This window comes from Cryptomeria japonica, chromosome 5 (assembly GCF_030272615.1).
Source record: "Cryptomeria japonica chromosome 5, Sugi_1.0, whole genome shotgun sequence".
Lineage (NCBI taxonomy): Eukaryota > Viridiplantae > Streptophyta > Pinopsida > Cupressales > Cupressaceae > Cryptomeria > Cryptomeria japonica.
Genome location: NC_081409.1, coordinates 684611531 through 684626832, shown reverse-complemented (window position 1 = coordinate 684626832; position 15302 = coordinate 684611531). Strand labels below are relative to the sequence as shown.

Genomic DNA, 15302 nt, shown 5'->3' with positions numbered 1-15302 from the left:
CTTGGGCGGCGGCGAGGACAGTGCAGAGTACGGTCTGCAGCTCGATGGGCACGTGACGTGACGTGACAGGTACGTTCTCTGCACACAGGTACACCTGCGACCTGCGGGTTATGGGGGTACGGGGGTCTGCGGACCCCCAAACAAATGTTTTTTTTTTTTATTTTTCTCCCTTTTTTTTTGATCGAAATTTTTTTCAATTTTTTTTGATTTTTTATTTTATTTTTGAATTTTTTGAAAACAAATTTTCAGAAAAATGAAATTTTTTTCGAAAAAAAAATAATTATATTTCGAAAATCCGTACGAATAGGGCAAAAATGGAGAAATTTTTTTTCTCACCAAAATAGGCCAACTTTATAACCAAAATTCATGGAAAGGGCCTTCTGGACGCAATGGAGAGGTCGAATCTGGTCTAGGATGCCTCCAAATGATGATGCTCCTCAAATCTGCCTCTTGACGTCGCAATAATGCCTCTTCAAGATGAATCAATGAAGCCCCAATAGCTCTGATACCATGTTGGATTTTGCCAAGATCAAGAGGTCAATGAAATGTACAAGATAGAGACACAATATAGGATAAGAATGAACTGTATTCTCATCAATAGAAAATGATCAACAACTTGCATACAATGTAGATGAGCCTGCTTATATAGGCAAGGCTAGGGATATGTATGAGCACACAAATATGACATGTGGCTCAATAAGAAACAAGGGTAGGTAGGAAATAGGTGTGGGTAGGTAGGAGAAATAATATAATATTCCACATGAGGTGGATCACCCACCGAAGGTGGAATTATCACTCCACAATAAGTGGATATGATAGTGTAATAACAAGATCAACACCATAAGAGGTGGAATTTCTCCTACACACACTATCCCAATGTGGCACAAACACCCAAGTGTCTCATATCCAAACTACTATGAAATGCATTATCTTAAGTAAACTTAAGTAAGTGTAATAATATCCATCATGAATAATTATTTACACCAACACTTTTTACACAAATTTTTACAAAATAATTACATACAAAAATTTCATAAATTTTACAAATATTTATATAAAATTTGTTAATTTCATAAATTTTACAAATATTTATATAACAAATTTTATAAAAATTGTTCATATTCATGTCTAGCGATATGACAAAGGTGCGGAAACTTGACGTATCCACAAAATTATTCTTCTACTCCATGTTACCGTTACAGAAACTTATTTAAAAGAAAGCAGGAAAGCACACTGTAAAAAGGAAACACATTCAAATCATTTTTACACTATCAAAATTTGAAATTGATATGATGAAATGAATGTATCTGTCTTTCATGCTGGAAATTAAGAAAAAAATTAACATCTTTTGTGCTCTCTGACAATGAAAGGACAGTCCACACCAGAATTCATTCCTCGTCACACATGTAAAATATCCATATACAAACACATATTAGCGATTGCTGCTTATGTACGTTATGCATTCAATGTTCGATCCATATTATTTTCTGCCATTCGCTGTTATACCTGCATATTCATATAATGCTTTTTTTCCTTCAATCTTATGAGACATGTAGTGTCTAATAAAATCTTCATGTATAAATTTCTTGAACAAGCAGGGATGATTTTCGTCAATCAGTTCCAGTGCAGGACTGATCTCTGCATCAAATCCTGGACTGTAAAAAATGGCAATAGATAGTCTGGCATTCTCTTTGCTTGTTACTGCTCTATGCTCGATGCTTCTGTATCTTCCATTTGACATCACCTGCATTAACATTGCAGGGAGTTACAGGTCAAAAAGTTCCAATTATTCTGGTGACTTTCATTTCCTTAGTTAGATTTCTGACTTAGCTTTATAATACTTTCTCCTTGAACTAGATTTGAGTTACCCATAGTACTGGTAAAGTATATATGTACAAGTGAGCTTTCAATGCAACATATGATTCATTTTGCACTTAGATGAAGCCCAATGGGTTATGTCTGATTATGTAATACAACATAATGGGTTTATTGTGTTACATCCTTTCAAATCTCATATAGTGTTGCATCCATGTAATTTAATTCTATTCAAACCTTTTATTGAAATACAGTTTTTCTCAACCAACCTAAATTTCTATTGTATTGATCAACGGTACTGTTTATTTTGGCAATGAATTGCTGGGTTTGTATAAATGGAGGGAGAAGAAGAATCATATCACGCAACTCTCCTCACAATTCAAGCCGTTAGATACCAAATATATCTAATACTGGAGCTAAACCCAATTAAGTTTACAAACTATATGCATTAGTTTGAAATTAAATTTGGAACAGAGATTTACCTCTAAGAAGAAGCCAATGTTAACTACTAGAGCATAAGGAATTGGTTGAATAGCCACCCATTTATCATCCTTTCGGATGTGCAATCCTTCAACTTCGTCATCCTGCAACAATAGTGTGATGCCAGATCCATCTGCATGTGGGCTGAGGCCTAGAACATGATCTGGTTTTGGACATGGTGGATAGTAATTCATCCGCATCTTTCAATAGGTGTTTCCAAATGATTGCTCAAAGTAATCAGTTTTTAGATGTAAAGTTTCTGCAATTAAACTCAGCAGCTGCACAGCAAGACTTTTAATCTCTTTGTTGTATTCATCCACAATATGCCTACAAGTTCCACAAGAGAGAAATTTCATTACATACTATTAGTGTAAATGCTAGGTTTTAATATTTGATTTTGATGCCTGTGAATTAAAACAGTATTTTTCCCGGGACTTATTTGTAATGTATCTGTTTCCAAAATTCTGGAATAGTGTTCAACTCTATGGAGGGCCATCTGTTGTGGTTGTTAATCGTACTCGAGTATAAACAAGAAACAACATCATATTTTGAAAGAAAATAAATTACAGTCATACTGTTATGAATCAAACTATTAGCAATATAAAGGTGACAACTACAAGTATTGCTATAAGTGGAGGCAACCACATGAAATTGCAATGCAATAATGGAAAAACAAAGCGATGCATTTAACATCTTGCTGATAGGGCTAATATGTGGTAGAATGCACATACAAGTATTGTCAGTGACATTTCAAGAGAATCTGAACTTTGTGTCTTGTTGATTACATTTTTAAGAGATTTTTTATCAAGTTTTGGTTGTTCAGGGGATTAGTCAATTTTGAGTGTTTAACATTTTTAAGTCTAGAAGTGTATTCTTAATATGATCACACATCATAACTAGAAAATGTCAGTCAACTTTATATGTTTAACACTTTTAAATCTGAAAGTGTAAGCTTAATATGTATGATTTAAACCTGAATGACCTTAAATGATGTAAGAGAAAAGAACAACCTACTCTGCTTCAAACACCCAATCACAGAAACACAAAACTCACTCTACATTCTAAACAAGACCTAGATTGCAACATACAAGCTCTCAAAACAAAACAATTCTAAATTTTATTACAAACACATAGAATCATAGTTATCTTCTACAAGCTGCTGTTCACTTGCTTGCATGCTCAATTTTCTGTTTGACCTCTTTCACAATTCTATCTTTTGTCGCCAGAAGTGACCACGCTGATAGGGACTATCACTATGCATCGGCCCAAATAAGTAAAAATACTGCACACTTATTTAATAAGGGAAGAAAGTGGAGGAAGGCGTGGCAGCATGGGGAAGAAATACAGAGGCCAAAAGAAGAACATTGATTGCAGACACTATCATAGTTAATAAAAATTGATCAAACCAATTTGATGCAGAGCATCTTACAAACCAAATGATCAATAGGATCCTTTATGATCCTTTCAACATTCATTCAATAATATCTTTGAACAAAGGCAACTTATAAAGAAAACCACAACATTGCTGTCTTCAAGACAGTCTTTAAAGATTGAATTATTTGACCAACCAAAACTCCAAACCAAAATTTCTGGAAAATAAAAAGTTTGTAGATAGCTACATTATCTATCATCTTATAAAATCTTAAGGTCTGATAATCTCATTTGATTCCCCAAACAATTATTTTTCAGACTATAAATTCTGATCCATGTCTCTGTCATAATCCAGATTTAAAACTCCAACCCCTGCCTAGGGCATCATATATCTTTTTCAAAACAATTTCAAATGATACCAAACCAATTCCATCTCAAGAATATATGAATCTAGTTTTTGAATATGTAAACTATTTATTTTTACCAATCATAAATAATTATACCATCACAACTCTTTTCCTGCAACTCCATTGAAGAGGGTTTAAAACCAGTCTTCATTAAAAATGTCATAGATTCCACAAATCATCATGAAATTGAACCAAACCAAAAGGAAATGAAATATTACTCAAATATATTTCCAATGAATATAATTAGAGTTCTTGAATCTTCCATATGCGTTCTTACCACGCATTTCACTATGACTGTTCTCAGAAATCCTGAATCTGCAAATACTAACTTTCACGAAAAATCTCATAACTTCCTCCATAGTTAATAAAAATTGATCAAACCAAAAGTATAGGAAAGAGGATTCAATATACTATCTAACCATTACTATATTACAGGGTTTCTAGACCGTACATGGCCTGGAAACAACAACTTAACAAAAAAAACCAATCAAAATAAGAGATTCAAATTCACTCAATTGCTCCAAAATGTTCTCCTCTTTCTCTATTCTCTCCAATATGTTTTGGTTTGACCAATACATCATATTTATACATATTTAGGTAGTTAGAAACCACTTAACCACCCTTATGACCTTTCATCTTCCTTTTGACAACTTTTAATGCCTTTTTGCATTGTTTCATGCTTTACAATTTCTATGCATTTTGAAAACTTTTATGACACTTAATAAAAATGACTCCACACTTTGTAAAATCACCCTAGACATGTCCAAATAACATATTTAAGACCTTTTACATGATTTTTAGCCTTTATTAGACATTCTTTCATATTTTTGTCTTCTTGATCAAACTAGAACCTTAACATAACAATATTAACAATGTCATATAAATGGCTTCACATAGCCTTACATTTAGACTCAAATACATCACAAATGAATCAAATATATTTTAATACATGATATAAGAACTCTTAAACTCATTTATCTCTTGTACTTTAGGTGCCTCTGCACCAGGGGGCTACGATAGAGAGGAGGCAGCCAAACTAGCACAGAGGAATGCGTAAGAGAAAAAGTTGTGTGTTGAAAATCCATTCTGCGATAGAGAAGAGGCAGCCAAACTGGCACAGAGGAATGCGTAAGAGAAAAAGTTTGAGTTGAAAAGCCATTAAAAGACATTAAAAGACATTTGCAGTTTGTAATGTGTGTTTATTTTGGCATTTGATTGGAATTTAATTATGAAATCAAGCTATGTGTGTGAACAGAGAGTCTTTGTTTAGACTAAATGTTTTGAGTTTGAAATTGTTGTTTATAGCATTTGACTGCAATTGTTCCTATCTGTTCTGGTCATAGTTTTTTATATACATGATCATCAGAGAGTTATCATGAAATACATCTCTAATTTATATCATAGATACACGGTGAGAAGGAAGATATGACAGGAAACCTAATTTATGTGGTGGATTTAATATAAACATCTAAAAAACTAAAATTAATATAATATCTCTAGATAGAATCATTTATAAAATATGTATACCAGTTAAGTACTATTTTCAATTTCCCATGTAACTCATCTATTGCCAATACACATTGTGAATGAATTTTGAAGCAAGAAAGGGCATGACATACCTGAAATCAGCCGGCACAGCTGGCCACAAACTCAAATTCCTGCTCCGTGGAGGACTTATTATTAAACCCAACAAATCGCCCCAATCCAGCTTTTGATCCTCTGACACAACAAAGATCTGCCCATAGCCCTGAAAATCTCTAAGTCCACATTTTTCTCCTCTAATGGAAGATGGAAAAACTCCTTCCCAACTCTCTTTATATCATCCATCAGAGAGTGAGGGATGTCATGATTTACAACCTGTAAAATAAACAAGATACCCATTAGTAGTAACACAATATAGAAGCCTATTGGATTCATGGGCATTGAGGAAATTGTATCAAAACTAATACCCATTGCTAGTAATTAGCCTATTTGATTACTATACATTAAGGAAATTGAATTAAAAAGACACCCATTAGTAATAATATAAGATAAATGCATACTTGATTAGTGGGTATGTTCAGTAAATTATCCTCATATACCTGAAAGAAACCCCATTCTTCACAAGCCTTGGCAATTTTACAGATCTCTTCTTTCCTGTGAAATCCTCCTTGGGAGAGATTGGTCATGTCAATCACTGGGATGCTCAACTGACCAGGAAGTTTTGTTAGTGTTCCGGGTCTCTCTTCCTCTGATCTCATGTACCTTTCTGGTACAGTTTGGGGTTGTTCTCTTGCAATCTCTCGCACATTGAAAGTTTTAAGGGGAGGATTGCCCTAGTTGGGCATGCTCGAAACTTTGAGAGCTGAATCCAGCCCAACTCGAAACTTTGAGAGCTGAATCCATTTCTTATGCTCTGGCCTAACAGTGGATCAAATTTAAACAGAATGATTGCATTTGCTCATAAAGAAAGTATTGGAATATGAGTAGATATATTTTGCTTCTTTCTCCATTTCAATCGGGCCCCAGACTAGTATGATGAAGAATACGTGTTCAATGGAAGTGGCGAATGAGTTATGTGGCATAAATCTCCCCATCTGTTTGTGATGACGATCATCCTTACTCTTGTCGTCAGATTACTTTTATATTGAAAATATGGCGTGGGAAAATAGGCTAGTGGAGTTTGATTGGTTTAAAAAAGAAAGGAAGAAAGATTCTTTCGTAGTTCATAATGTCTTCTGAATATGGATTCAATAATTGAGGTTTGAAATATTATAATTTATGGATAAAATATAATTTTTTAATTGTCTTAATAAAGTATCAATAGATACATAGTAAAGTATTAATAAATATATTGTAAAGTGTCATTCATATTTAATTGAGTGGTATACATTAATGGGACATGTATTTTTAATAGTTATATATATATATATAAAACATCAAGGTTTATATATATATATATATATATATATATATATAATTGTTAAAGGTTTATAGTCTAATTAGTGAGGATGATGTTACATTCTTTTGTTTATGTCATCCATCAAGGTTCAAACCCTCAGAAACACAAGTGAGCCAAGTTCGACTCTTAGATTATTTTGACAAATGAGATCCCATTGCTTGTGGTTATTTAGTCAAAGGAGGACTTTTGTTTCAGATGTATGCTTACTCATTGTGTTGTAAGATCACAATTTTTTTATTTTATTTTTTATATAAATAAGTACTACCAATATGGGGGTAGCTCCCTATATTGCTACAGAAATCTTACTGAATAGAAATTAGGGATCATGATGTAAACTTCCCCATGAAGTATCTTGATAAATTCCCTGATCAATTACCCAACTTTTCTCTAGTAAGTAATTGGTAGCTCACAAATTTTATGCAACATGTACAAGTTCTTATCCTAAACCAAATAGAATTTTGTTCTTCAATGAAAACATATTCTCTACCTATCATAATTATATATCATTAGTTTTAGCAAGTAAAATTTCTTCTCTTCTAGATAATGTTCAATTAACTCATTTTAAAAAAAATTAATAATGAGATATTGAATCTTGAAGTACTTTTATACAAGACTCACCATTTGGTGCACAAAATCAAATTTTATACATATATAAATATGAAATTTAAATATTAACTCTCAAATTTCAAAATGAACTCTCTTCCAATCCACATCAACCCCTTTGAACCAAGAGACATGAAGTAGATATGCTACTCAAAATAGATGAAGCACTTTTAGCACTAAAAAATAGTAAGATCTCTAATATATAAGTCTTTTTAATGAATATATTGTTGTAGTGTCATAAATTGTACTCCTTTAATTAACGAGTTCAATTTCACACTCTCCTAACACTTATTTTAATTTTTTCATTCTTCTATGTATTATAGGACCTTTTATTGCATTGAATTAATACTTAATTCAATTTAATTTATTCTATTTCACTAATACATCAACACTTTCCTATTTGGGACCTTATTTGAGTGTGCCCCTTATCTTATATCATTTTAAACTTATATGGGTCCTATGTCATTTTAAAGTTCAATAAACTTTTTTCCCCACTTAAATATTGTCATTTTTCATATAAATTACAATTTTGGTAGCAAGGCCCTATTATGTATCCTAAAAATTTGGGCCTATTTATTGGGATATTATAAAATTATAAATATTAGTGATATATCATATTTGAAAGTGAAACCCTAATGTGTTGTTGAAGGGTGGGTAAAAGAGATTCCCCAATAAAGCTCAAAAACCCTAATAGAAAAAGATAAAACAATTTAAAAGTAATGAAGCAAGAAAATATTACACATTTTCATATTTAAAAATGAGATTTCATAATTTATTGTAAATAAGTAAGAAACATTTGAAGCAAAATAGGTTATGTAGGAGTGATCAAGATCACCAAGATAAAATTATAGTGTTTTAAGGTTGAACCTAAGCTAATCAAATACAAAGCATACAAATAAGTACAAATAAGATCAGGTTAATGATAGTAGATTTCCACAATCCATGTAAATGTTGCTTGTATGTTTTTTAATTTGATTGTGTATGGATTTTTTTATCATCAACGTTATAGATAACACTCCATGATCCATCAACGACATGAGATAATTCGAAGATGAGTGATCTTGGAGTGTGATCTAAAACATTGATGATAAAAAACCCATATACAATCGAATCCAAAAACATACAAGCAAGATTAGATTAATTAATGATAATTGATAATTGATAATTGATAACTTAGACAAGTGTATTTTCCATTATAAGAAAGTGAAAAGGACAGTAGTTAGCTCTATGACCAAAGAATATGTGCAAATCTAGAATGTCACATAATTGAAAATGAGCTTTTGGGTTTGAAATTGGATGGTATTGGTATTCACCTTGGATTTTATATTGGATTTTGTACTATGTTAGAGGGCAAGTTCAATATTGGATTTTGTACTATGTTAATTTTTCAACTTTCCCCTTCTTCTATTTTCTAATAATAATAATTAAAAGGTACAGTTTTTAATTTTTTTAATAATTTTCTGTTTTCCTGTAAAAATAAATTCTGCAAATTTGTTAGTTTTCCGATTTCCCCCATTTTATATTTTCTACTCAAATATATATAATTTCAAAGGTAACACGCTTGACACACCCAAAATTTCGGAAAGCATTTTGGAGATAAAAATAAAATAAAATCCTCTTTTGGGAGCCACCGTAACGAACTTATTCCCTCTAACTTACTAGAACTATCGAGAATAGTTCAGACCAGTCTCAAATCTTCGTCCCAAATCTCCTTCTCTCTCGAACCCTCTCATCTCATGTATAAATTGAAACCAATCTTTCTCATGGATCATCATCAAGATAATCAGAAGCATTCTACTCGTCTGCAAGCTCTGTAATTTTCGACTTCTTTAATTGCGAAAAGTATGGCTTTGACTCCATTTTTCGGAAGGGGCATCAGCGCTTGGGAGCCATGGGAGAACAACCTCTTCGATCCGTGGCTTCCAATTCCTCGCGTGTGGGATGCCATGGATTTCAGTGTGCCCACAGCGGCCTCTTCATTTTCAAGGGATGCCATGGCCGTGGCCAACACAAGGGTCGACTGGAAGGAAACCCCTGAAGCTCATGTCTTCACCGCCGATTTGCCTGGTAAATTATTAATCCCTTTGCACCCTCTTTCCAGGGTTTATTATTTCAAGTACAGCGGTGTCTTAAAGATTTAAATTTTGTTTTGGTGATTGCAGGACTGAGGAAAGAGGATCTGAAAATCGATTTAGTGGAGAAGAATACTCTGCGAATAAGCGGTGAGAGGCACAAAGAACAGGAGGAAAAGACGGATCAGTGGCACCGTGTGGAGCGGTCGAGCGGGATTTATGAGGCAATTCCGTCTGCCTGAAAATGTGAATTTGGACGGCATTTCGGCAAAGCTGGAGAACGGGGTTTTGACTGTGAACGCTCCCAAAACACAACCTGATGCTGCAAATGGCGGCGACGTTAAAAGCATTGACATTGGCAGCGCTTAGAATATGAGAATCGGACTGTGTGAGAGTTTTATGTTTCGGATTTGGGTATTATTATGAGAGTGTCGTGGCATTTCTGGAATATAAAGCATTACTTGTACCTTTTCTTGGATATTAAATATATAACCGTTTTTGTTTCAGTGCCCAATTATGAGTAGTGTCTATTTCATAAAATGTTTTCATAGACTTATGGTGTGGAACATTCTTGTTAATGAAATTTTGATAAGGATTAGTTGAGATTGCAGGGTCATAATATATACAGTAATTTCTTCTCAAAGCCATACAAGTATTCCTGATATTTTTTGTGATTATTTCTGTTATTGTATAGTTTTGGACATCCTTATCTTCTGCTCCAGTATTTCTGGAGACTGCTTTCATGCCAGCTCTGTTACCTTACTGAGTTTTTACCTGAAAATCTGATGTAATTATTGCTTTAATTTCTGTATCCAATTTGAAAAAAAATTAATATCATTAAAAAAAGAAGATAAAAGAGTTTCTTTTGTTCACATTACATGGTAGTAACGAAGCTTTAAATTTAAGAAAATTTAAAATTAATGGGTAATTATTTTTAAATTACTTATGAGGAGGTTGACTAAAAGTCTTCCAAGATATAATGGGTTATTATTATTATTATTATTTTAATGGTTAATTAGGAATGCAATGAGAGAGATAAATATGTAAAGAGGAAAAGATGTTAAAAGTGGAACGGAGAACTAGAGAGATAATAAGATATATAAAACAAGGGATGTGATGAGAGAGATAATAAGATATATAAAAAAGGGGAAGTATATAAGGAATGTAATAAGAGAGATAAAGATGAAAGAAGGAAAGACGTTAAAAGTGGATATGGAGAACTAGAGAGATAATGAGAGAGGGGGAGATAGGAGAGAGAGAAAGGTAAAGATATAGAAGGGATATTTAAAGAGAAGAGAGAGGTAGGTAGGTATATAGATAGAGGAGGAGAGAGAAAGATAGATAGGGGAGGGATGGAGTGAATAAGTGATAGATGTAGATAATGAGATACAGATAGAAAGGGAGATCAAAGATTCAAAGAAAGAAATAGAAGAGATAGAGGGGGCAAGAGTGAGATGAATGTATAACTAGAGAAATTATTATTATTTTGTTTAAATATGAATCAATGGTTACATTGAATTTTTTCTCATCTAACATTTGCATGTGTGATTAAACACTTAAACCCTTAACTCTAAAATACTAATTATGTCAATGACACATGTTTTATCTAAAATTCTTATAATTAAATGGTACTAATATATGTCTTCATTAAAATATCTATATTATTATTATAATGATACACATTTTTCCTAAATTTTCTATAATTGTAAGATAATGATATATAGATTCTCTAAATTCAATATAATTTCATTAGCAATCACACCATGACACATGACCCAAACTGTTATTAGTAGTGTTATGTGTTAATAATTTGTATATATTTAGCCAACAAGCTACACAGACAATTTTATGGGTTATAGCTATTTTGGTTCTAAAACGGTACTTTTGTGTTATGCAGACAGTAGAAGAAGAGCACCAATAGTTGAGCATGTACCAATTGTTGTGAGGGTTGTTGATACCTTTTGTTCTGAAAATTGAACAAATAAAACCTATTGTTTGAAACATAAAATATCAATTTTTGTTAGGAAATGTACCAATAGTTGTTAGGAAATGTACTAATATTGTAAAAAGTAACCAATCAGGTGATGCCGTATCAGCTGCACAACAAGAGGAGAGGACCCAGTAGTTGTACAACTTACTTGGCAAGTCCCCTGCTTATAACTAAGGTTTCAAGGCCACACCATCAAATACTTGTATAGCTGATGTGGCATCACATGAAAATCTTGGTTACTTTTCACAACAAATGGTATATTTCATTCAATTATTGGTACTTATCATACAACTATTGGTGCAATGTTGTACAAAAATTGGACATTAAATCAACAAGTATGAGGGTATTAAATCAACAACTTCTATCACAAGAGTTGGAATGCGCTCAACTACTGGGTCCTTTCCCCTATTGGGGCCTCTTTTGCATGCTTATTGGTCTCACTTTTTTTTTGGGCTTTTTTGGACACCCTGGCAAAAAGCATGCTAATGTGGCACCATACTTGATGATGTGGTGTTGAAAGCTTAGTTATAAGAAGGGATTTGCCAAGTAAACTACTGTAAAAAATTGAGAGTGATTTGAAATTTCCACGTAAGATTTTGAGAAGAGCAAAGTTAGGGTGCTCAACTACTGATGTTCTTCCCTAACAACATCCATTTTTATGAAGTCTCACATCAGTCAATTTGTTTGACCATCTACTCTGTCCGTGCACCATGTGACCTCTCTTTAACTAAATGACTTCTACGCAGTTTGATGTCATCCCATGTTCCAAAGCTCCCATTGTTGTCATTGCCTTTATCTTTGTCTTAGCTCCATGTGACCTTTTTGTCTTTGGTGGGGATTTAAAGCTGATCAAAACTTGGACAGACTGCCTGTTTAAGTTTTGTACCTAATGACAACGCTCCAAAAGAAAGTGGCCATTGTGAATATGCTTCAACCCTTGAGGATTGCAAGTTGTGTTTATAACTTTGAAGTTCTAAACTCATGTTGTCTTGTGCTATCATGTTTAATACTTCTTTTCCATGCCCTTTGTCTCTAAGTTTGATTTTCTCGCTAGCCTCTTAGTTAGCCTAGCATGTAAGTAATAAGTGTTATTGAATGTACTGAACTTCAGTCCTATGGAGCAAGTGAATTCTAATTAACAGAGAGTTGATAGTAGCAAATCATATTTATAAATTAATTATTTATTGATTGCTTATTAGCATTACTATCATAAATCTGTCAAGACCTGCAATGGCATCTTAGTTTTATCCAGTGTAGGGTTAGGACAACATTATTTGAAACATCAAGTATTATGAAGGCTCAATCATGAGTAAACTTATTACGCATGGTGTACAACAAACATAAAATTCTGGCTTGTAAGAAGCTCTCAAGCCCCCAAAGTGGTGTACAATATGGATTTGTTGTCTTTATACCCATTTTTGGTATTTCTTGTACCAATTGTCTTTTCATTCAGTTTTGGCGCAGATTTTGGAAGATCTTTCGATCACTTGTACTATTTTATAGAAGGTTGTTAACATATCTACATTTGTTCTTTCTTTTAAAAAATTGAACTAAATGCACAGCTTAATTATTTTTATTACATTTACATATGTGTTTGGTAAGCACTCGTCTCTGCTTGGTCGCTAATCCCATGACATTTGGATCCTAAAATGATCCTAAAATGTCTTTATCTACTGGAATATGTTGCTTGTCCACTGTCATAGAGACTGGATGTTTCAAAATGTTGAAATATCAATTCTATTAGAATAATCAAGAACGACTTTAATCACACACACTAAGCTTATACTTTTAAGTTTAAAAGTGTTAAATATTAGAATTGACTGACAATTCCTAGATTTAATATTTTGCTTAATGTATGTTGTCACACTAAATTTAATGATCAATTTCTTCATATAATGCAGATTACAAGTGATCTTGCAAGCTCCCAAGATGATCAATTTCTTTGTATGGACCAATAAAAAGAAGGAAAAATGAATTTTTAAATTCATTTCAAATAAAAATTAAACATAGATTATAGAAAATTTGTCCAACAATTTTAATTCTTTGCAATAATTGGTTAAACTAATGGAAAATTAAAATTGAATGAATTCAAAAGTTTATTCACCTTGGTAGGAACTAGATATAAATCTTGAAATTTTATGTATTTTGTATGTATTCTGTCATTAGTAAAATTATTAATCACTCTTGAGAAATCTTGAATATTATTGTAATGACATTTAAAAGGGTTTATAGTTGAAAAATACTACAAGTATGACCTCATAAAATTGAATGAAGGCAATAATATTTGCCTTGACAGGAACTAATAAGATAGGGATATTAATCTTGAAATTTTATTTATTTTGTATGTGTTCTTTCATTAATGATCACATTTTAGAAATCTTAATTATTATTGTAATAGCATTTAAAAGGGTATTTATAGTTGGCAAACAATACAAGTATGGTCATAAGAGTTATTAAATGAAAATTAGAAATGTACATCTACCTTTCTTATGGGTTAAAAGATGTATTTGTTACATCTATTTTAAGTGTATTAGAGTTTAGTTTTGGGGACATTAGATTTTTGTCAAGATCACGATTTTCTTAGTTGTTGATTGGTTAAATTATTTGTTTCCTTATCTTTTTTTAAACAGGATCCATAGAATGAAGGTGCTATGTATTTCTTTATTATTTTGAACTATTTTTATGTTATCAAAATATTTTTAAATTGAGAAGTTGGGTGAATTATATTATATAATAATATTTTTATCACTACAAGGTTAAAGATATTTTAGGTCGAGGAATATTTAATATGAATTTCAACATAATTTTTCATATTACATGAACAATTAATCACATACTACTTTAACGAGTTAGTTGGAATTATCTACTTTTTATTTATATTTTAACATTTATCTTGTTTCTTAACTCTTGATATTAGAGCATCATTTTTTACTACAAAGAGGTGAGGGGTGACTTTCTTCGAAGTGCTATAATGAGAATATGTAATTTAGTAGTTCTCCACACTTATGTAGTCGAAGCTATACAATAATCTTTATATAGTGGTTGGAAATTTCAATCGTGTAAACACAAATTATTAAAGTTAAATATAGAAGATTAATAAAAGAAAGGGATCAATGGAAAGTTGTAAAGCAAACTTAGAGAAATAGACTCTCATTATCTATAACTTGTATATCCACATTTTAGAAATATATTCCTTATGGATCAAACACTTTGAAAATAAGTGAAAATTTATTATGAATATATGTCTATTGGTATTGAATATTTATTTAATCAAATGTATCTATTCATTATGGTTATCTATTTGGCAATGGGTATCTTTTGTGAGAAAAAATGTGTGTACCATGATTATAGGCTATGGCCTTTTAAGGAAGGTAGATATTTTTAAGATTTCTTTAAGGTATTTTGTATTTTTAGCGTTAAAATTTATATTTTATGAATTAGGGTTTTTATATTTGGATTTAGGGTCTTGGGATAAGTTTTATAATGTGTTTGATATCATTTGATTCTTTTAATATGACAAACTATGAAAATGAAAAGCCTAAACTATATGTATCCACTTGTGTCTTATAAATAAATTCAAATTTAATGATAAAACATAGATATAGTTTAAATAAGAATTGAAC

General features: G+C 32.0%; 3 protein-coding genes across 3 annotated transcripts; 1 reads left to right on the top strand and 2 right to left on the bottom strand.

Moving 5' to 3' along the window:
* Window positions 1-1290: 1290 nt before the first annotated feature.
* LOC131876385 (codeine O-demethylase-like) lies at window positions 1291-6523 on the bottom strand. The gene is made up of 4 exons (XM_059221607.1): window positions 6155-6523; window positions 5693-5930; window positions 2298-2622; window positions 1291-1744 (listed from the first exon to the last, which is right to left on the bottom strand). Exons 3-4 carry the CDS (start codon window positions 2493-2495, stop codon window positions 1481-1483), a joined length of 462 nt encoding a protein of 153 aa, XP_059077590.1. The 5' UTR covers window positions 2496-2622; window positions 5693-5930; window positions 6155-6523; the 3' UTR covers window positions 1291-1480.
* On the bottom strand, window positions 2499-6313 carry LOC131876059 (2-oxoglutarate-dependent dioxygenase 11-like). The gene is made up of 4 exons (XM_059220836.1): window positions 6155-6313; window positions 5928-5930; window positions 5693-5820; window positions 2499-2622 (listed from the first exon to the last, which is right to left on the bottom strand). The coding sequence occupies exons 1-4, from the start codon at window positions 6311-6313 to the stop codon at window positions 2499-2501; spliced, it is 414 nt and encodes a 137-aa protein (XP_059076819.1).
* Window positions 6524-9277: 2754 nt separating the features above from the next.
* LOC131040730 (18.1 kDa class I heat shock protein) lies at window positions 9278-10204 on the top strand. Its single transcript, XM_057973681.2, is given in 3 exon segments — window positions 9278-9684; window positions 9780-9903; window positions 9905-10204. Coding segments are annotated over 3 exon segments (501 nt in total). The 5' UTR covers window positions 9278-9461; the 3' UTR covers window positions 10059-10204.
* The last annotated feature ends 5098 nt before the right edge of the window (window positions 10205-15302 follow it).